This window comes from Mercenaria mercenaria, chromosome 13, assembly GCF_021730395.1.
Source record: "Mercenaria mercenaria strain notata chromosome 13, MADL_Memer_1, whole genome shotgun sequence".
In the NCBI taxonomy this organism is placed as follows: Eukaryota; Metazoa; Mollusca; class Bivalvia; order Venerida; family Veneridae; genus Mercenaria; species Mercenaria mercenaria.
In genome coordinates this window covers 22,504,348-22,528,232 of record NC_069373.1, presented here as the reverse complement: position 1 = coordinate 22,528,232, position 23,885 = coordinate 22,504,348, and the positions used below count along the sequence as shown (strand labels likewise).

At 37.1% G+C, this 23,885-nt stretch overlaps 1 protein-coding gene across 1 annotated transcript in view; it reads right to left on the bottom strand.

Moving 5' to 3' along the window:
- The window catches only part of LOC123529389 (EGF domain-specific O-linked N-acetylglucosamine transferase-like), a 72,237-nt gene extending 48,352 nt beyond the window's left edge, over nt 1–23,885 (bottom strand). Inside the window, exons 1-4 of the mRNA XM_053521319.1 lie at nt 23,747–23,885; nt 8,003–8,168; nt 5,666–5,763; nt 2,809–2,917 (exon numbers count right to left, since the gene is read on the bottom strand). Of these exons, the coding sequence (XP_053377294.1) occupies nt 2,809–2,917; nt 5,666–5,763; nt 8,003–8,167 (372 nt within the window). The 5' untranslated portion in view covers nt 8,168; nt 23,747–23,885. The remainder of the gene's footprint in view (nt 1–2,808; nt 2,918–5,665; nt 5,764–8,002; nt 8,169–23,746) is intronic.

Below are 23,885 nucleotides of genomic sequence, written 5' to 3'. Positions count from 1 at the left end.
TAACGACTTTAGAAATATGCAACTGCATAAAGACGACAGGTTGCAAACTGACTTTCATTGATCAACTGATATGAAAATTGAACGCATTTCTTTATTTTCCACAATTTACTTTTCATTTCTATTTGGGTGAGATGCTGTTTATGCCAAACTGGTGACTCGGTGTTAATAATAAAAAAAACTCTTTAACATACATTCATATAGCAAGAAATGTTACAAAACTGTCAGTTGGAAGTTTTGAAAACAACTTAATTGAAACAATAATCCTTGCATTGGAAATGACATTACTAGGAAAATGAATTAATTCAAAAATAAAATCAGCCATTTTCGAATCAATGACTGAGTGAGACACTACCATAACTCTATTATTGACTGTATATATAGTGTTCGAAACTTGACACACAGCAGTGATTATTTTGTTAAACTTAAAGCTGATTTCATCGCTGTCTGACTTTTTTTATGACATAAGGCTTGATAAGCTGCTGGTTGTCTTAATGCAAGAAAGTAGAAAACTAGTTTTTTCCCTAAGTGACCCATTTACACATTTATTTTAGATTTTAACCAACAAACTTTCTGACCATGTCTCATGCAGATCAGGTGGCCTTTTGAGTGTTTACAATGTTTTTCTACGGTTTTATCTAGTGGCCTAGTTTTTGACCTCCAGGGTGTTAACAAGGGTTTTCTTAGAGTTGACCCAGTAACCTAATTTTTGACCTCAGGTAACTGATCTAGATTTCACTGAGACAAACATTTTGACAAAGTTTTAAGAATATCAAGTAAAAAAATTGTAAAACAGTTTTTCTATAATTTGACTCTAATGATTATACTGTTTTGGAACTCAAATAACCCAAATTCAAAACTGACCTAGATTTCTTAAAGACAAACATTCTGACCAAGTTTCATAAGATGAGATAGAAAATGTGGCCTCTAGGGCGTTAACAAAGCTTTTCCTATTTACTGACATTGTGACCTAATTTTTAACCCCAGATGCGAGTAACAAATTTATCAGAGATTTGATCGAGGGCAATATTCTGACCAGGTTTCATCAAGATTAGACAAATATTGTAACATATAGTGTGTTAACAGTCAAATTGTTGATGATGTATGACAGACAACAGATTACAACAGACACAGGGTGATAATAATAGCTCAGCAATTTGTGCTTCGGTTGAGCTAAAACATAAAACTGGTTAAGTGCCCTTATTAGAGCAAATTTTAGAGATCCTTATAAGAACGCTACATACCAAATTCTTTGAAGATCTGCTAAAAAAAAGTAATCTGAAAATATTTCTAGTTTTTAATAGCTAAAGCGTCCACTTAAGCTAGTTCTGCACGTTTGGATCCAATTTTTTTCTACAATGTAGAATTTGATTAAACTCCAATTTTTCAAAACTTCAAAATATACCTAGAAAATTCAGCAAATAAAAAAGATAGCGTCGTGTGCTTGATTTTTTGCTAGACTGTTTTGAAAAATTTGGACCTCACGTAATATTTCATAATGGGAGTCTATGGGAAAATCATAACTTTCATAACATTTTCGCGAACAGAATTTGTTCTACAATGTAGATTTTAATGAAACTTCTCACATAAATAAACACATGGCCTATAATTTGGTGAAATAAAAGGTACAGGTCCATGTGCTTACTTTTGAGATATTTTACCATGATTAAAGGGAACCGGGCATTTCACGTTATTTTTAAGAAATTATTTTGATTTTTTTAACGTGCCATATGTTTTAATATAATATTTTGACTTCAGAAATATAGCAACAGTGCCATTATAACAAATTTACTGACAGGTTTCGATTAATTCATAAATTGATTTTCATTTCCGTACGCCGAATCCAGGCTTTATTCTATGTTTTCCGGATAAATGACGTTACGCCATCACTTCCAGTTTTTCAAACGTGCAGAACTACCTTAAAGGAGCAAAAAGCCCCCATCTGATTAAATTTAACAGAGGACTTTATAAAAATGTAACAGACCACGTTTGTTAAAAATCTATCTAGCACTTCATGAGAAGAAAAATGTTCAAAATTTTTCTGTTTTAAGCTCTGTCCCAAAATGGGGCTTAATACCAATATTTGAACAAACTGAAGAGAGGACCTTACAAGGATGTTACAGACCCAAGCTTGATGAAGATCAATCAAGCAGTCATGAGCAGACATTTTTTTCAAGTTTTTTTTTCTATTTTCAGCTCTTGCAGCAACTAAAAGGGGTGGAGTGTACCCTCTGAAAAACTTATGGAGGACCTTATAATCATGCAGTGCCCCAATTTTCACAAACCTTGGGAAGGATCTTACAATGATGCTATAAACCAACTTTGATGAAGATCCATATAGTGGTTCATAAGAAGTTGTTTGAAGGTTTTTCTATTTTAGCTCTAGCAGGCCATAAAAATGACCAACTGTACCCATTTAAACAAAATTGGGACAGGACCTTGTAATGATGCTATAGATCAAGTTTGATGAAGATCCAACAAGCTGTTCGTGAAAATGTCATTTAAAGGTTTTCCTATTTTTCACACTACAGGCTCCTAAAAGGGGCCAGTTGTCCCTATCTGAACAAAATTGGGGAAATACCCTATAAATGATGGTATAGACCAAGGTTGATTGGTTTATAGGAACTTCTAGTTTTAGCTCTGGCAGCCCTTATAACAGGAACATTTCTGCTAAGTAATATCAAAATCCCTAGATGGATGAGTTATGAATCTGACATGAAATAACTGAGGGAATGATGGAATGACTAATGGATTGACAAACAGACAAGCAAAGGCATATAATCCCCTAACTCTGTCCTAATAAAAAGATACCTGAGATTTTGGAACACAGAACTGTTTCATCTCTTTCCTTCTTTCTAGTACATAACCAAAGTCAGCGCCTTTCCAGAACTGATCTAACTGATCCTCTTTTGTAGATGACCTGTAAAATAAATTCCCCATTCTCTTATCTGTTAAAAAGAATCAGGAGATTTTGTATCGTTCCTGATCTGGGTAAAGTCCTACTGAAACAAACAAGAGGGCCATTATGGCCCTGAATTCCTCACCGGAGTTTCATATTTCAAAAATAATTACATCATGGCAGAAATTTTTAATAAACAAATCAATATGGTGTTAGCAATTTTAGTAGAGGATCAAAGTCAAAAGAAACAATGTTTTAAGGGTTCAATTTAAAATGCTTGAAAACTGTTATTTAGCCAGACTTTCTACTTGCTAACTGGAAGAAATACTTGAATTCTGGCCCACAATGTTTAGGGAACACATGTTAACTCGTATGTCACTATCATATGCAGTTAACATCATCAAAAGAGTACCTTTTCACTAAATAAAATGTTTTTAGAAAAACATCACGGAAATATAACGAAAATTCAAAACTAAATTCCCATAAAAATGTATTCACCTGAAATATTCCACAAGTTTGTAAATTTGGTTAAACTAGAAGACGCTTTAGTAGAAAAGTGCATGTCTCCCCCAATGCATAGTCGTATATGCAAGAGGTCAATAGGGGACTGGAGCGAAAATCAAAGAGACACTGACGGTTGGCTGCAAATGGGATCACCTGCTTGGCATGTCCAGTCATCCCACTAAGTTTCAACATTCTGGGCCTAGTGGTTCTCAAGTTATGAATTGGAAACGATTTTCCATGTTCAGGCTCCTGTGACCTTGAACTTTGATCAAGTGACCCCAAAATCAATAGGGGTCCTCTACTCTGCATGTCCAATCATCCTATTAAGTTTCAACATTCTGGGTCATGTGGTTCTCAAGTTATTGATTGGAAAGTTTTCTACGTACAGTCCCCTGTGACCTTGAACTTTGATGGATTTGTATGTTTTGGGATTAATGCCGTTTTTCAACAGTATTTCAGTCTGACATGTAACGGCGGGCAGTTATCCTAACCAGTGTTCCTGGATTCTGTACCAGTACAAACCTGTTCTCCGCAAGTAACTGCCAACTTCCCCACATGAATCAGAGGTGGAGGACTAATGATTTCAGATACAATGTCGTTTATCAAATAGTCACGGAGAACATACGCCCCGCCCGAGGATCGAACTCAAGATCCCGCGATCCGTAGACCAACGCTCTACCTACTGAGCTAAGCAGGCTGGCTAAACTTTGATGGAGTGACCCAAACTTTGATGGAGTGACCCCAAAAACAATAGGGGCCATGTACTCTAAGTCCTATCACCCTACGAAGTTTGATGGTTCTAGGTAAAATGGTTTTCAAGTTATTGACCAGAAATGGATTTCCATTTTCTGTCCACTGTAACCTTGACCTTTAATAAACTGACCCTTAAATCAATAGAGGTCATCTACACTGTATGTCCAATCATCCTATGAAGTTTGGACATTCTGGTTCAAGTGGTTCTCAAGTTACTGACTTGAAATGATTTTACATGATCAGGCCCCTGTGACCTTGACCTTTAATAGAGTGACCCAAAAATCAATAGGGGTCATCTAATCTGCATGTTCAATCATCCTATGAAGTTTCAACATTCTGGCTCAAGTGGTTCTCAAGTTACTGATCGGAAATGGTTTTCAATGTTCAGGCCCCTGTGACCTTGATCTTTAACAGAGTGACCCCAAAATCAATAGGGGTCATCTACTCTGCATGACTAATCATCCTATGAAGTTTCAACATTCTGGGTCAAGTGGTTCTCAAGTTACTGACCGGAAACGGTTTTCCATGTTCAGGCCCCAGTGACCTTGACCTTTAATAGATTGACCCCAAAATCAATAGGGGTCAACTACTCTGCATGAACAATCATCCAATGAAGTTTCAACATTCTGGGTCAAGTGGTTCTCAAGTTACTATCGGAAATGGTTTTCAATGTTCAGGCCCCTGTGACCTTGACTTTTAACAGAGTGACCACTAAGTCATACTATTATCCAGACATACTGCCACTTACCAGCCTATACTGCTATCCAAATATATAGACATCTATCATCTTCTACTGTCATCAAGACATTCTTTCACTTACCATCTTCTATTGCTATCTCTACATTTTGGCACTTCCCAACCTGTACTACCATCCTTACCATCCTGTACTGTTATCTTAATATTCTGTCACATACCATCCACTACTGAACTAAAGATTCTGGCACTTACTGGCCTCTACAGTTATCCAATCATTCTGCACTTATCATCCTCTACTGTCATCCAAATATTCTTGCACTTAATACCTTCTACAACCATCCAGACATTCAATCCTCTACTATCATCCAGGCATTCTGTCACTTACCATCCTCTATTGTTGTCAAGACATTCGGTCTATTACCATCTACTGTTTCATCAAAACATCCTGTCACTTAACATAACCTACAGTCTTCAGACAGTCCGACACTTACACATCTTCTACTAACATACAGACATTCTAGCACTAACCATCCTTTACTGCCTTCAAGACATTCTGGTACTAACCATCCTTTACTGCCTTCAAGACATTCTGGCACTAACCATCCTTTACTGCCTTCAAGACATTCTGGCACTAACCATCATTTACTGCCTTCAAGACATTCTGGCACTAACCATCCTCTATTGTCACACAGACATTTTGGTACTTTCACCAACTTACCATCCTTTACTGTCATCAAAACCTTCTGTGACTTACCATCCTCCTACTGTCATCAAGACATTCTGACACTTGTTCCATGTTCTATTTTTATAACTTACCATCCTCTGCTATCACCCGGGCATTCTGGCAAAGACAATCTGTTTTCAATGGCACATTCTCTTTCATAACCCCAACATCTCTTCTCCTTCAAGGCTGTCTAGAAATATAACAGGTATATTCAAACAATCAAGTTGCAATCTATCATTGAAAACTACTTAATACGTGAATTATATAACTTTCGACAATAAAGTTAATTTAACCTTTAGCATGCTAGATAAATTGTCGTCTGCTGGAAATGTCGTCTGCTAAAATTGTAAAGTTCATTCAATTTGCTCCAAAATTGGAAGAAATATTGTCAGAGTAGCAAACAGCTTGGAACCTGATCAGACGCCGATTTAATCGGCGTCTGATCTGGTTCCAAGCTGTTTGCAAAGGCTGTTAAATTCGCCTGCAGCAGGCTAAGGGTTAACCTACTGGCTGGTCCACCTAACCTGTAACAGTGATTTTTGTGAACTGATATTACAGATATCAGCTCTAAAGCTGGAAGTAGGATCTAAATCTTTTAAGATATCCATATAAAGCCAATATTATGACCAAAAATTTTTTGTCTCTGCATAAAAAATTTGACAAAATCAAAAGTTAAAAAACAACAACATTTTTTCGAAGTTTTATAAAACTTTTGCAGGGCACACGAGTAAGAGATAAGTGTCAAGCACAAATAGTAAGAGTATACCATCATTTAGTCGCAAGCACAACCAGTAAGACAGACTACCTCGTAATGCAAGTGTCAAGCATACCTGATAAGAAAGACTAGTGTCAAGCACATCCAGAAAGACAGACTACCTAATAATGTATGTGTCTGATAAGAAAGACTAGTGACAAGCACATTAGTAAGACAGACTACCTAATAATGTATGTGTCTGATAAGAAAGACTAGTGACAAGCACATACAGCAAGACAGACTACCTCGTAATGCAAGTGTCAAGCATACCTGATAAGAAAGACTAGTGTCAAGCACACCCAGTAAGACAGACTACCTCGAGTACACGAGTAAGAGATAAGTGTCAAGCACAAATAGTAAGAGTATACCATCATTTAGTCGCAAGCACAACCAGTAAGACAGACTACCTCGTAATGCAAGTGTCAAGCATACCTGATAAGAAAGACTAGTGTCAAGCACACCCAGTAAGACAGACTACCTCATAATGTATGTGTCTGATAAGAAAGACTAGTGACAAGCACATTAGTAAGACAGACTACCTAATAATGTATGTGTCTGATAAGAAAGACTAGTGACAAGCACATACAGCAAGACAGACTACCTCGTAATGCAAGTGTCAAGCATACCTGATAAGAAAGACTAGTGTCAAGCACACCCAGTAAGACAGACTACCTCATAATGTATGTGTCTGATAAGAAAGACTTGTGACAAGCACACTAGTAAGACAGACTACCTAATAATGTAAACTTGTGTCAAGCATACCTGATAAGAAAGACTTGTGTCAAGCACACCCAGTAAGACAGACTACCTCGTAATGCAAGTGTCAAGCATACCTGATAAGAAAGACTAGTGTCAAGCACACCCAGTAAGACAGACTACCTAATAATGTAAACTTGTGTCAAGCATACCTGATAAGTAAGACTAGTGACAAGCACACCCAGTAAGACAGATAACCTCATAATGTAAGTGTCAAGCATACCTGAAAAGTTAGACTAGTGTCAAGCACAACCGATACGAGAGATTAGCATCAAGTACAACCAGTAAGACAGACAACCTCATAAAGCAAGTGTCAGGCATACTCCATAAGAAAGACTAGTGTCAAGCAAAGACAAAGAAAGTATCACATAATGTTGGTGTCAAGCACATCTGTTAAGAGAGACTACTGACAAGAACACTCACAGAGAAACTACATAATGTAAGAGATACTAATGTCAAGCACAGGCAGAGTGACTTCCATATAATATAGGTGCCAAGCACTGTCACATTTATTGAGACTTGTGCCAAGTACAAACTAACAAATGTAGGTGTCAAGCAAGAAGGCTTAAAGAAAATTTAATAAGAAGTTATTGTACTAATATTTCAAAAGTGTTACTTAAACTGATCAATACATGTTTATTACTTTAAACCAGCTGTCACAAATATACCAGTTACTAAAATAATTTTCACATTAAAGGCACATATGGTAGCTCCTTTCTAACAGGTCCATATTCTCATTACTTTCCTGAATACTGAAACTGTATATATACATGTTAAATAGCAACAATTTAAATGACAGGTTCTTGTACAAAATTCTGGGATACCAACATTTAAAGGAGACAATGTGCAGGAAAGCAGACCCGATTTCACATGCAAGTCATCATCAAAAGTTCTTCAGATATACAAAAATAATAATTACCTTATATGGACATTTCTCATCTTGCTTGCATAGATCTCTAATATCCGGATTGTTGGTAAAGAAGTATGGGACATGACTGACCGGAAGATTTAGGCTGCTCCAGTTGTAACCATGGCAACAAAGAAAAACTAGCATGGGAGATAACCAGGTCATAAACCATTTCATTCTGAAATAAACAAGTCAGTCTAGAATAAATATTTACAAGTGTGCTGCTGTTTCCTTAACATTATATTCTATGCAATCGTTTCAATGATGGAGGACATTCTTTGTGGATTTCTTGCATCAATAAACTTCCATTCCTGTGAAATCATTATCACTGACAGTGGTGCGGGGAGCCCATTGTTTATGCAAGGTAGAGTTATGGCTCTTGTACATTACACATGACCTCTGTCATTGTGACATCAGGAGTTTGTAATGTGGATTGCTGCACTCCTCAAATCACCTTCGTATTTCAAGTTTAAGTCAATACCTTGAATGCTCTGGACACAAAATACAAAGGACAGATTTTAACTCAATTACTGACCTTGACCTTTGATCTACAGACCACGTTCATGCACCATGCATATCCTCTCATCACCACCTACCCATATGCCAAATCTGAAGTCAGTATCTTGATTTGTTATGTTATGCTCTCGACACAAAAGATGACAGACAGATTTTACCTTACTGTGACCTAGACCTCTGACCTACATACCTAGTTCATGTACTCTGCATATTGTCACATTGCCACCTACTTATATGCCAAGATTGAAGTCAATACCTTGAAAGGTTCTAAAGTTTTGCTCCGGACACGAAATTTGAAGGGCAAATCTGAGCTCCATTTGTAACCTTGACCTTTGACCAGGTTCATGTGCCTGGCACATTGTTTCATCATCAGCTACTTATCAAAGCTTAAAGTCAATATCTTACATTGTTATTCACTTATGCTTCAGACATGAAATATGAGGGTCAAATTTGACCTTTGAGCTCCATTAATGACCTTGACCTTTGGCCTATAGACCTAGTTCCTGTGCTCTACACATCACCTCATGGTCATCTACCAATATACCATACGCTAAATAATATTCCTATGATGTTTCATAACCCTAGGTAAAACACTTCTTGTGACTACATGTGACACAAACTTTTAGGCCCTTTTAATGCACAGATTTCACTAAGTTAAGGCCCATAACTCTGGTCTAGCTGTGTGAAATCCCAATAATACACCAGGTGCACATGTTCACATGTTAAATGACAATCCTGTGAGGTTTGATGACCCTGATTCAAATACCTTTTGAGATATGCTCAACACAAATTTGGATAGACGCATGTTTAAGTGCTCTCCTCCTCCGCCCCTCCCTGCCAACAAAAAATTTGGGGGAGCACAAAAAAAACAAAAGCTGTCACTAATGGTGACAAATGCCCCTGCAGCACCTTGACCTTTGACCTGGTGACCCCAAAGTCAGTAGGGGTGGTGAACTCAATAAGTACTATCAGCAGGTGAAGTTTGAAGGTCCTGGGTGAAGTGGTTAGCATGTAATGTGCCTTCATGCAAAAGGTTAACATTGGCCCCTGTGACCTTGACCTCTGACCCCAAAGTTAGTAGGGTTGGTGTACTCATAAAGTACTATCTGCATGTAAAGTTTGAAGGTCCTGGGTGAAGTGGTTCGTGAAAAAGTGCCTTCATGCAAAAAGTTAATGTTGGCCCCTGTGACCTTGACCTTTGACTCGGTGACCCAAAGTCAGTAGGAGTGGTGTACTCAATAAGTACTATCAGCATGTGAAGTTTGAAGGTCCTGGGTGCAGTGGTTCGCGAGTAAAGTGCCTTCATGCAAAAAGTTAATGTTGGCCCCTGTAATCTTGACCTTTGATCCCAAAGTCAGTAGGGGTGGTGTACTCAATAAGTACTATCAGCATGTGAAGTTTGAAGGTCCTGGGTGCAGTGGTTCACGAGTAAAGTGCCTTCATGCACAAAGTTAATGTTGGCTCCTGTGACCTTGACCTTTGACCAGGTGACCCCCAAAAAGTTAACGTTGGCCCCTGTGACCTTTGACCTGGTGACCCCAAAGTCAGTAGGGGTGGTGTACTCAATAATTCTATCAGCATGTGAAGTTTGAAGGTCCTGGGTGCAGTGGTTCGTGAGTAAAGTGCCTTCATGCAAAAAGTTAACTTTGTGACGAACGAACTAACTAACGGACGGACGGACAGTTGAAAACTAATATGCCTCCCTTTGGGGGCATAAAAAGCTTGAAAATGGAGACAATGAAAATATATGTCTAATATTGCAAGAGAAACTATTTGAAAGATTTTACAAGTATAAATATGCACAGGCTCAGTAATGCAATGCTAGGTCTAATGAATGTAACAGGATCTGGTGTAGATCTATACATAGAGCTCTGAATTCGGCTACCCATATCGGGCCTCAGTCAGACGGCAGCATGTCAATACATGCGATCAGCTGTTTAGACGGCATAGAGGCTATGACTAGATCTGGTGTAGGTTTCAAAGCTTTTAATGAGCCTTATAAAAGCAGATGCTTTTAAATAATGGAGGTAATTTAGGATAATGACTTTTATCAAAGATTTTTAAAATGCTTGCATGTTTTTTGTACTTCAATATCCATTTTGAAATGCATCAGAATGCACCAAGTCATTTAAACCAGCGGCCCAATACCAATACCCGGCATCGTGCACTATCCCCTTTGCTGTTACTAGCTTCTCAAACTTTTTCTTGCGACAAAATTTTCTTGTTAGAACAGTGTACCTTACAGAAATTTATTTTTCAACAAACACACCACTTAACACTCCATAAGGCTTTAAAAGATGAAACATCTGTCCAAATAGATATGCATAATTACATGGTTATAAAAGCACTAAAGAATACCACACATAAACTTTATACCATAAAGAGAAGTAATCTAAAACGTTGGATTCATTAAAACATTCAACTCGGTTTATCAATATTCAAATCTTTGAAAAATATAGAGGAAACCATTACCAGAAATAGGGTTTCAGGTTCATAAGAAAATATTGCATTATAAACAATGGCATTGTGAGCCTTTAAGTGTAAATGCAAATAAAAGTTATTTACAATCATTTTAAAAAAAAAATATTTTGCTTACATATCTAGTAAGCACATGTTTGTGTTATTCAGGTATAATCATTATAATAATCAGAGGCATTTATCACCTGTCAGACATGAAAGAGACTTAAATTGCTGTTACTGTGCAAACATGACCTCTGTCCATGGTAGGTCAAGTACTGACCCTAAAGCTCTTCTTGTTAACAAATGACTAATAATATACTTCCCATTAAGAAGATTACTGTTAACACACATTTACCCCATACTATCTTTAAAAATAATAGATATAGCAAATATTGCAGCCATTCTTGACCATTTCATGCAATTTCTGTCCACATCTGCATTGGAAACAAGTGGGTCATGATGGCCCATATCTCTCATAAGAATACCTGTCCTATCACTTAATAAAAACAATTTGATATATGCAAGCTAAACCGAAAATGCAGCAATTCTGATTCAGCCAAGGGCAACAACTCAGCTGTAACTGAGACAAAAAATTCTCAAGAAATATACAACTTTGACAAATTAAAATCTAATGCTATGGAAGCAATCTCCCCCAATATGGCAAATCTTTAATTTTTATTCTGCATACATTTTCATGAAAACTGTTAAGCAATGTTTTGTTTCCTTTTTGTTGGGTTTCATGTTTACCAACACAATTATTATATGGCGACTTTTCAGCTCTATATGGTGGGGAAAGCTCAAGGTGCCTCTCGTAGCACTATTTCCACCAACCTTATATAAACCGACTGAGTGGTTTCCTGATATGAAGAAGTCTACGCCTCAAGCAAAGTTTCGAACCAAGTAACAGAGGAAGAAGTGATTTGACAGAGCTTTTTTCCACCTATAAAGCTATCACTCACAAAAGGAGGCAATCCCAATGCAAAACAGTACCAGGTATGTTTTATTCCAAATTCTGGACCAAACCGTTGTTACTGCCTAGGTTTTTTTGCCTTTCAACAACAGTTCCACTATTTTGTAAACTTTTACTCATTTAAATTTAGTGAACAGTTACCGATATACCATTACACATTTTAAAATGTTATTAAAAAAGAAATCAAGCATATTTTGTTCAGTTTCCATTATTCCCAATTAAGACAAATTACAGACTGAGGTATTTCCCAACTGTACCAGTGTTGGTGGCATTCCCAAAATGATGAGAAAACAGCCTGTTTGAAGTCACTATACCACAGAAGCTCCTAAAGAAATGTGGATGCCTGAAATAAGGCACTTATTCAAAGGCCCTTACTCTGTAAATGCAAAAGCACTTTTGCCCATTATCAAAATTGACCAAGATCACGATGTCAGATTATCTAGCCCCTTATCAAACTTTTCCCAAGATTCTGTGTCCATTGTACAATATTATAAAGTTTCATGAAGACTGATAAAAAATTATCTAGTTATCTAATAATCTATATATTTTTCACTCTGAAAAGCCTTGCTAATATGCAATAAAAAAAAATGCCTCTTCTGCAGTTGGCAATGACCTCCAAACTTGATCAATAGCAAACTGTACCTCAATATCTGACCTTTTCCTAACCTTATTTCTCTAAACAGAACATAGACCTGTCCGGCTTTTAACATTTGACCAGGTTATGTAGGGCTATTGTATGGTCAATCCAATATCTGACCATTTATGGGTTACCATAAGAATAACCTAATAGCTGAGGTAACGATTATGTCAGTATTAACAATCCAATATATCATCAGTAATGCCTCATACGCTTGTCAAGCAGTCTTCATCACTAGAAACCATGAAAAACTGTACAAACTGTAGCATTTTGTAAAAGTGTCTTTAGATTAATCAGACTATGGTCAAGTATTGGTATTGTTCACAACTTTGGAAATAAATTAATTTTGAAGCAACTCGCAACCTTGCCTTTGGTTCAAATCTTTGAAACATCCAATTATGTATCAAATGCAAATTTATGTGAAACTCGAAATTAAATTGAAATACATGTACTTTAGAATTAAAGGGGGTTAATTCCAAAATTTTATAAAAGCAAAAACAAGAAGAACTTGCTTTTCACAAAAAAAAAACGTAATGTTTCCCATACTTAATGTAACAGCAGACGCAATGTAAAATGCCACAAATTAGGGGCCATAACTGCAGTGAATATCCCTAAACCATAACATTCCAACAATATACACAGCTGGGCTGAAACCATAACATTCCAACAATATACACAGCTGGGCTTTGCATTGATCAGTCCTGTAAAGCTTGACAGAATTTCAGCCAGTTTTTGTTTTGCTTGTTTGATTTGGGTTTAATGCCGTTTTTCAACAGTATTTCAGTCATGTAACGGTGGGCAGTTAACCTAACCAGTGTTTCTGGATTCTGTACCAGTACAAATCTGTTCTCCACAAGTAACTGCCAACTTCCCCGCATGAATTATCAGAGGTGGAGGACAAATGATTTCAGACACAATGTCTTTTATCAAATCGTCACGGAGAACATACTCCCCGCCCGGGGAGCGAACTCGCGACCCCGCGATCCGTAGACCAACGCTCTTCCTACTGAGCTAAGCGGGTGGGCTGAATTTCAACCAGTGGTATAGAAGTAGCAGAGAAAGGACAGAATTTGACAAATCAAGGGTCAATCATTAAACTGGGACATGCTGATGATAAACACAACTATGCTTCACACTGATCGCTTGTGAGGTTTGGTAAACTTCAGCCAAGCGGAACATGTAAAATACAACAAATCAAGAGCCATATCTCCACTGAAAATCCATGAACTGGAACATGCCAAAAATATGCACATATTGCATATTGCTAGGCACTTATCACTCCTGTAACGTAGCAATCCACCCAATAATATAAAACATGCTTTGTGTGAGTGTGTGTGTTGGTAGAGTGCGCGTGCGCATGCTCGGTTGTTGGCGTTTGGGGAAGCTGTGTTTTTGGAACATGGCTTCCCCTGTTGGATATTTATCCCCATTTTTTTTTGGCAATGATCACTTTTGTAAGGTTTTGTGTAATTCCTCCTGGGTGGTATTGGGAGCAGTTAGCACAGACAAGGTAAAATATGACAAATCAAGGACCCTAACTCAACTGTAAATCTCTGAACCCAAACATAGTGATAATATGCACTATGAGGCTTGATACAGATCATTCCTGTAAGGTTTGATGGAAATGCACCCGGTAATATCAGAGAAATAACCAAAACATCATTCAATTGGCCATAACTCCACTAAAAATAACAAAACTGTAAGGTGCAAAACATTCCTTGAAATTATCAGTTTGTGAGGTTTGGTGTAAATCTACCTAGGATGTAGGAGGACTTGTGATGACAAAGTTTGTGACATACAGATAGACTGACGGACAGCATTAAATCAATATCTCTTACCCACTACATCTGGAAAACATAAATACAATTCTAAAAGGGTTATAAGTCTACACAGCCAGCCTGCTTAGCTCAATATTACTGGTTGCCGGCTCAGGAATTCCATCCTCTGGCGAGGCTTGTATTCTCTGTGGCAATTTGATAAAAGACATTGTGTTTGAAATCATTCGTCCTCCAACTTTGATTCATGTGGGGAAGTTGGCAGTTACTTCAAAAGAACAGGTTTGTACTAAAGTTCTATATATTCTGCGATAAACAACAGTTGATACAGAGACCAGTAAGAGAGCAATATGGCGTAAATTTTGACATCAAATTGCCATATGATATCCTGTTTATTAGTATTTTTATCATAATATTTCAATGACCATGTAAGAATGAAAACAATCAAGGTATTCTTGTGGTTTGTCATCTAATTAACCACAATTCATTGTTCAGATAATTAACCATTCTGGCTAGCACCCTCGCGGTTCAATTCATGTGCATTTGAACTTAGAACCATGATATATCAGACGACAACTAATGTTTTGAAATTGTCATTACAACACAGGAAATTGGAAAGAGGCCCTGGCATTTTATTGAAGCAGCCTTTCTTCCTTCTGCAAAAGAGGATGTGTTTAAACTGCAGATAAAATTTGGTAGTTTCCTAATCCAAATGAGCTCATTACTTCTTTAGTAGTGAAACATAATTGCCAAATTACAAAAAGAAATAAAGTTTGAAAACAAAAAATATTTTTTCAAAACTTTGGGAAGTTTCAGGAAAAAAACAAAAACTTTTTTTTCCACTGGGAAGTGGCCGGTCATATAAGGATGACCAACCCTGCAGCAAACTAACTGGCCATTATTCTGTCTCAATTTTAGCCTGTATTCAAGTGAAGCATTTGAGAGGGTTTAAATATTAATTTTTTGCTATTTCTCAATGTCTAACAATTCATCAGTACTGGTTTTTGTTTGTTTGTTTATTTGTTGGGTTTAACGTCGCACCGACACAATCACAGGTCCTATATGGTGACTTTCCAGCTTTGATGGTGGAGGAAGACCCCAGCTGCCCCTCCGTGCATTATTTCATCATGAGCGGGCACCAAGGTAGAACCACTGACCTTCCGTAAGCCAGCTGGATGGCTTCCTCACATGAAGAATTAAACGTCCAGAGTAAGGCTCGAACCCACATCAGTGAAGGGCAGGTGATGTGAAGTCAGCGACCTTAACCACTTGGCCACTGAAGCCCCTCATCAGTACTAGTCTATGGAAAACAAAAAGATGAACAGAAGCGTAGCGGCAGTAGACTTTCTGTTCTTTATTGAACAGGTACTGATGAATAGTTTATTGAAGAAATAATATATCCAAAACAGTGATTTGTTTTTGAACTATTTCAGATGCTATATCATGAGTGTGCAGTGTCCCTTAAAAGGAGTCAAGCAGAACCATTTGAAAAAAATTGAGAGGACCTTGTCAGGATAATACAGACCAAGTCTGGTGTAATTCTGACCAGTAGATTCAAGGGAGACGATGTTTAAGTAAATTCTGGACAAAGTTCTTTGTCTGCATTTTTCCAAAGAGGTCAATGCTCAAGTCAAGTTTATTTCTGAAGTGCTACCTTTTACTTAATACTTGTTTTAATGTTCACTAGTTACATGTAATGTAATGTAGTTCAAAGAATTTTACTTATTATGAACATATTCTAGAAATACATTTTTTTTTTTGCTACAGTTTGTTCCCCATGCACCTCTTCAGTAACATCACAAAGACGAAAGTATGTCTGAAATTTATTATTTCATTTAACTATTCAATAGATTTCATCAATTTTATACTTTGTATGAAGCAATGCATGTAAATTAAGTGATTACAATGTGTTAGTTATACTTTAAGTCACTTATTTTTCATTTAAATCATTACATGCTGTTGAAGTTTCTTGTTATATTCAGAACAAAATTCTATTTTGTAGTCATTTTGTGGAATACACAATTTGTTTGATAGGATATCCCTTAAGCTGATCCATGAATAAACAAGAGCTGTCGGAGGACAGCAACGCTCGACTATTCAACAGCCTTGTCAATTGAATGAATACAAAAGTTGAAAAAGGGGCATAATTTTGTAAAATGCAAAGTAGAACCTCTGTACTGCATGTCATATCATGACAGTGAACAAGTGTGTGAAGTTTCAATCCTTTCCAATTTGTGGATACTGAGATACCAGCTTACATACAAAAACTTAACAAAAAAACTGCTAAGTCAAAGGGGCATAATTTTGTAAAAATGCCAAGTAGAGTTATGGGACCTTCACAGTGCATGTTAGATCATGACAGTGAACAAGTGTGTGAAGTTTCAATCCATTCCAATTAGTGGATACTGAGATATCAGATTACATACAAAAATTTAACCAAAAACTGCTAAGTCGAAAAAGGGGCATAATTTTGAAAAAAAAGAGAGTAGAGTTATGGGACTTGCTTAGTGCATGTCAGCATAATTTTGTAAAAAAGCAAAACAGAGTTATGGAACCTGTGCAATGTAAGTCAGTTTATCACAGTAAATAAGTGTGTGAAGTTTCAATCCATTCCCACAAGTGGTTACTGAGATACCAGCTTACATACATAAAACTTAACCAAATCGGGACGCAGACGCCGACGCATGGGCGAGTCCAAAAGCTCTACTAATCTATGAATAGTCGAGCTAAAAATGCAACATTATGAACAAATGCCTCAGACCTCTCGGCCTTTGCGGCAGGTGACTTCGGACTGACGGAGGCGAGTATTTTTTATTAAAACCATTGATGATATCGTCTGTGTCCCGGCACTGTTGATAAATTTGAATGAGCAACACCAACCAAGCTCAAATGTATTCTCGTATTTCTTGGACAAGCAATTTGTGTTGAAACACTCAGAGTAAGTTGTCTTTACTTTTTATTGCATTGATAGCAAATGGTAATTTTTCAAACATGCTGTATTCGTAACAAAATATATTCAGTGCTTGAGATATGTGCTCAGTGTGTTTTAAAAGACTATAAATATTGGCTGATATTTTGCAAGGGTGGAGAGGGGAGAGGCATTGACCTCCAAGTGTCTGTGATTGAACATTCAAATATTAAGGTTTTTGTAAAGCCTTTTGAAACCTCCCCTCGGATGATATTTTGTTTTAGTTTTCAACGCCACAAAGGCCTTGGTTTATCATAAATGAATATACCAAACTGTTCGAAATAAGTAAAAAAACTTTCAAGACAGCTTATTCTCTATTAAACAATACATTTTTCTTATATCACATGTTCTTCAGCTGTTCATGTCAAATTTTGTAGAAGATATCAAGCTTCCTTTTCAAAAGTATTTTGTCATTACCTTTATGATTATTGTGTGTCTTACATATTTCTCCAGGTACTCATGTGGTTAAAAGTGTGACAAACCACGTATATATCAAACAAATGCAAAAATTAAAAAAAAGAAAAAAAGAGTGAAAGTAGAGCTGTCAAAATGACAAAAAACTGCCATGTAAATTAAATCACCACATTTGATTTGAAAATGCAAAGTAAATAATAGGGCTGTGTATTGAATGGAAAAAATCGATATGATACGTATTGCAATAAAGAAGCATTACACGATACATATTGGCAATTCAATACAACAGCTAGTAACACCTATAACTTCAAAGCTGCAACATAACGTGTAAAAAATAATTGTTTGTTTCGGGTAACATGTTCGTGAGCAACAAGCTATAACACAACTCCCTGCAGTGAGAAAACTGGAAATGTCTAGTTGAGTGTGCTCCTATAAAATTTGAACTCAGTTAAAATTGTTAAAGAAACATTAAAGCATAATCTTTTCATCTAATAGATGTATCAATCTATATTCCAGAGCTATACGTCGGAAAATGCATATATAAAGTTGTAAATTTCGACCGAGAACTCTATAAGTATGCAAGGCCTTTATTAGTATACCAGAACTTTAACTTTGTTTTGTTTTTAATTTATGTCTTTAAGTATTAAAATTGCTAAAAGTTAAACAGCAACACGCACAGTAACAACATCTGTGTTTTAACTGGAATTCCCCGCAACTGAAATTATCATACTGATCCAGCCTTAGTAAATAAATATATTGTAGGAACAACAGTGGTGTCACCACTTTGGTCAGATACGGATCATTTTGGACTATCCCAGTTCATTTCAGAAAACAAGAGGGCCATAATGGCCCTATATCGCTCACCTGTTATCATTGCACTTGAGGACAAGAAGGTCCTCAGTAAAATATCAAAGTCCAAAGGACAGGAACAACAAAGAGAAGAAATTTAACCAAAAAGAAAAAAAAATTCTTACAAGGTATAGATATGTCAAAACACACCTAAAAATTGGAGGTACCATCCATGTTGTACCACAGAAAAGTGGTCTCGGTTTTTCCCTACGGCCAATAATAAAAAAGTTACTAAAAATAAGCTATTTATAGTAACGTAAAAGGGAAGTAATTAAAAAAATATTATAGATATTGTAAGTGAACAAAAGAAGGATCTGCCAAATAAATCTGTTGACATAAATGAAATTTCAGATCAGTATCTTCATTAGTTATGGAGATATACCCATTTTAATTTGAAATAAAGGGAGGTAATTTGACATAAAACCAGTCCATAGTTATCTACCCTGATTGTCTCTGTCCAACTAATAACAATAATGAAATTTCAAATAAGTCCTATAAGTACTTACTGATATAAATCCATTTTGATTACAATCAGGGGAGGTAATCAGATATAAAACTAGAAAATGCTTTTGTAAAAAAGCGCATGTCTCCCCCAATGCAAAGTCCTATAGGCAAGAAGTCAATAGGGGTCAGGAGCGAAAGTCAAAGAGACACTGATGGTTGGCTGCAAATAGGATCATCTACTTGGCATGTCCAGTCATCCCGCTAAATTTCCACTCTTGGCCTAGTGGTTCTCAAGTCACTGTTCAGGCTCCTGTGACCTTGATAAAGTGACCTCAAAATAAATAGGGGTCATCTACTCTGCATGTCCAATCATCCTATTAAGTTTCAACATTGTAGGTCAAGTGGTTCTCAAGTTATTTCCAAAAAATGATTTTACATGAACAGGCCACTGTGACCTTGACCTTTAATAGACTGACCCCAAAATCAATAGGGGTCATCTACTCTGCATGTTCAATCATCCTATGAAGTTTCAACATTCCGGGTCAATGTTTCAATTATTCATCGGAACTAGTATCAATGTTCAGGCCCCTGTGACCTTGACCTTTAACGTAGTGACCCCAAAAACATAGGGGTCATTTACTCTGCATGAACATCATCCTATGAAGTTTCAACATTCTGGGTCAAGTGGTTCTCAAGTTATTGATCGGAACTGGTTATCAATGTTCAGGCCCCTGTGACCTTGACCTTTGACGGAGTGACCCAAAAACAATAGGGTCATTTACTCTGCATGAACAATCATCCTATGAAGTTTCAACATTCTGGGTCGAGAGGTTCTCAAGTTATGATTGGAAATGGTTTTCCATGTTCAGGCCCCTGTGGCCTTGACCTTCAACATAGTGACCCAAAATCGTAGGGGTCTCTACTCTGCATGACCAATCATCCTATGAAGTTTCATCATTCTGGGTCAAGTGGTTCTCAAGTTACTGACCGAAATGGTTTTCAATGTTCAGGCCCCTGTGACCTTGACCTTTCACAGAGTGATCCCAAAATCGTTAGGGGTCATCTACTCTGCATGATCAATCATCCTATTAAGTTTCAACATTCTGGGTCAAGTGGTTCTCAAGTTACTGACGGAAATGGTTTTCAATGTTCAGGCCCCTGTGACCTTGACCTTTAATGGAGTGACCCCAAAATCGATAAGGGTCATCTACTTTGCATGTACAATCATCCTATGAAGTTTCAACATTCTGGGTCTAGTGGTTCTCTAGTTATTAATCGGAAATGGTTTTCCATGTTCAGGCCTCTGTGACCTTGACCTTTGAAGGAGTGACCCAAAAATCAATAGGGGTCATCTACTCTTTATGACCAATCATCCTATGAAGTTTCAACATTCTGGGTCTAGTGGTTCTGTAGTTATTGATCGGAAATGGTTTTCAATGTTCAGGCCCCTGTGACCTTGACCTTTGACGGAGTGACCCCAAAATCAATAGGGGTCATCCTCTCTTTATGACCAATCATCCTATGAAGTTTCAACATTCTGGGTCAAGTGGTTCTCTAGTTATTGATCGGAAATGGTTTTCCATGTTCAGGCCCCTGTGACCTTGACCTTTGACGGAGTGACCCCAAAATCGATAGGGGTCATCTACTCTTCATGACCAATGATCCTATGAAGTTTCAACATTCTGGGTCAAGTGGTTCTCTAGTTATTGATCGGAAATGGTTTTCAATGTTCAGGCCCCTGTGACCTTGACCTTTGACGGAGTGACCCCTAAATCAATAAGGGTCGTCTACTCCAGCAGCCCTACAACCCTATGAAGTTTGAAGGTTCTAGGTCAAATGGTTTTCCAGTTATTGCTCGGAAATGAAGTGTGACGTACGGACGGACAGACGGACGGACGGACAGGGCAAAAACAATATGTCTCCTGGGGGAGACATAATAACTCTGGAACCTACGATTGGATCTGATTTGTCATGGAATCCAAGATTTATTGTTGCTGAAGATATTTTGGAAGTTTGTATCAAATAAAACCATAAATGAAGTCTCTATATGGCTGCAAAAGCCAAAATAGCCAATTTTGGACCTTTAAGGGGCCATAACTCTGGAACCCATGATGGAATCTGGCCAGTTGAAGAAGGAAACAAGATCTCGTGGTTTGATCAAGTTTGTGCAAGTTTGGTTAAAATCAAATCATAAATGAAGCTGCTATTGTGCAGACAAGGTCAAAATAGCTAATTTTGGCCCTTTCAGGGGCCATAACTCTGAAACCCATTGTGGGATCTGGCCAGATCAAGAAAGGAACCGAGATCTTATGGTGACACAAGTTTTGTGCAAGTTTGATTCAATTCAAATCATAAATGAAGCTGTGCAGACTAGGTCAAAATAGCTAATTTTGGCCCTTTCAGGGGCCATAACTCTGAAACCCATTGTGGGATCTGGCCGGATCAAGAAAGGAACCGAGATCTTATGGTGACACAAGTTTTGTGCAAGTTTGATTCAATTCAAATCATAAATGAAGCTGTGCAGACTAGGTCAAAATAGCTAATTTTGGCCCTTTCAGGGGCCATCACTCTGGAACCCATAATGGAATCTCGCCAGTTCAAGAAAGGAACCAAGACTTTATAGTGATACAAGTTGTGTGCAAGTTTGGTTAAATTCAAATCATAAATGAAGCTGCTATTGTGCAGACAAGGTCAAAATAGCTAATTCTGGCCCTTTAAGGGGCCATAACTCTGGAACCCATAATGGAATCTAGCCAGTTCAAGAAACGAACCAAGATCTCGTGGTGATACAAGTTGTGTGCCAGTTTGGTAAAATCAAATCATAAATAAAGCTGCTATTGTGCAGACAAGGTCAAAATAGCTAATTTTGGCCCTTTCAGGGGCCATAACTCTGGAACCCATAATGGGATCTGGCCAGTTCAAGAAAGGAACCGTGACCTTATGGTGATACAAGTTGTGTGCAAGTTTGGTTAAAATAAAATCATAAATGAAACCACTATCGTGCAGACTAGGAATTGTTGACGGACGGACGCATGGACGGACGGACGACGGACGAAGGGTGATCTCAAAAGCTCACCTTGTCACTATGTGACAGGTGAGCTAAAAACTAAAACGCACTGGGACACCTGTGAAAAAACAATTGTTTTCTGTCATCCAACAAAATCATTACACAGTGGCAAGTTGGAAATATAAAAATATTTTCTTGTTTAAAAAATAACTTATCGATTGTATTGTGTCCCAGTCATATGAGTTCTGGATCACATAGATTGGCAATATATGAATTAACTTCACATTCCAGGGATCTGCAAAGCTATATTTTTGTATGTTATTTCACTCATTGAAGCAAATATTCATGCTAAGAACTAAATGATTATCTTCGTCATATAAGTGTAAACAGGGCTGTAATATGAAACTCCCCATGATCAGGAACTAAAACACAAAATATACATTCAAAAAATGTCAGTGAGGCAATTTTATGCTTTTATGTCAACATAACATGTGTGAACAAAACAAAACAGTGAGGCAATTCCCTATGCTTTTATGTCAACATGGGGGGGGGGGGGGGGGGGGCATGACATTTATTTTTTTTTGGCCTGACAACATAAATTAATTATCTGAGATGTAATCATTACAAATACATTGTACACTAGAAAATGTTCCCAATGGAATTCATTAGGGATTTCCTAACAGAAATATATGCAGAATAAATTTGGACGTGATGGGACAGCAACAGTCAAAAGTTAATATGTCCCAAAACGTCCTATTATTTGGACTAATCAGGAAGGAACTGACTTATCAACTGTGTAATGTATTATAATCACAGGCCCCATCTAACGTTGTCCTTATGGTATGGCATTTTCTTTTTTCTTACTATATAAATGCCATACCATAAGGATACTGTTTAAGTGGGGCCTGTGATTATAATAGTCCGAATAATTCGACGTTCAGATTGTTTTTTATTTGTGACAGGGCAATCTAAACATCAAAACTTGGAAGGACCAAAATAATGGAGGATAAATCACAGTACACGGTCATGTAAAGTTATTGGTTTTATCATTTGAGCATATTGGCGTACTGTACACGGTAAACGTTAATCGTGTACAGTACATACATAGGTTTAAATCACCAGAAAAATCGTAATTTTGGATATTATTTGATAATTTTTACACAAATCAATGAGGAATTGAATCCCCTTTCAATACATGTATGTTTTATCTGAATTTATGGCTAATTTCGTGAAATAATCGGCATTTAAACCTATATCATGAAAAGCGTCGACAGCGATGAAAATTTCATCGGAAGTTGCTTCAACTATTTTGGTCTTTTGAGTGTTAGATGTGAGTGGGCATATTGCCCATATGAAAAAATTATCTCGATATTTCCTAGGAGCAGGATCGCGTCAAATTAGTTGGGACTATGTATAGTGATTATAATACGTTGAGCATCCGCCTTGCAAGTTACAAGCTAATACATTAGGCATTTGTTTTTCTCTGCGAAACATTTTTTACTGATCTAAATAGATAAATTCACATATATATGCAGGCAAACTATAGCTATCACACATGTGTACCAGGACTATTCGCCTAAGGTAACTTATACTCTTTCACCGTTTCTGAAATAATCTTAGTTTGTACAAATAAAAAGGAATTGTCATTTACAAAAATATCATAATTTTGCTACCTATATAGATATTCTATCATTTGAAATTATCATAAGATTTTACCTTGCCACAGTAGCTTATATTTCCTTAACGATGTCGTTCCGATTTCACTTTTCACTTTTTCAAGCTCTTCCCATTGTTATGCGCAGTACCAGTTGCGCGTAGATGGAACATGTGGGATTGTCAACAACCAATGAAAATT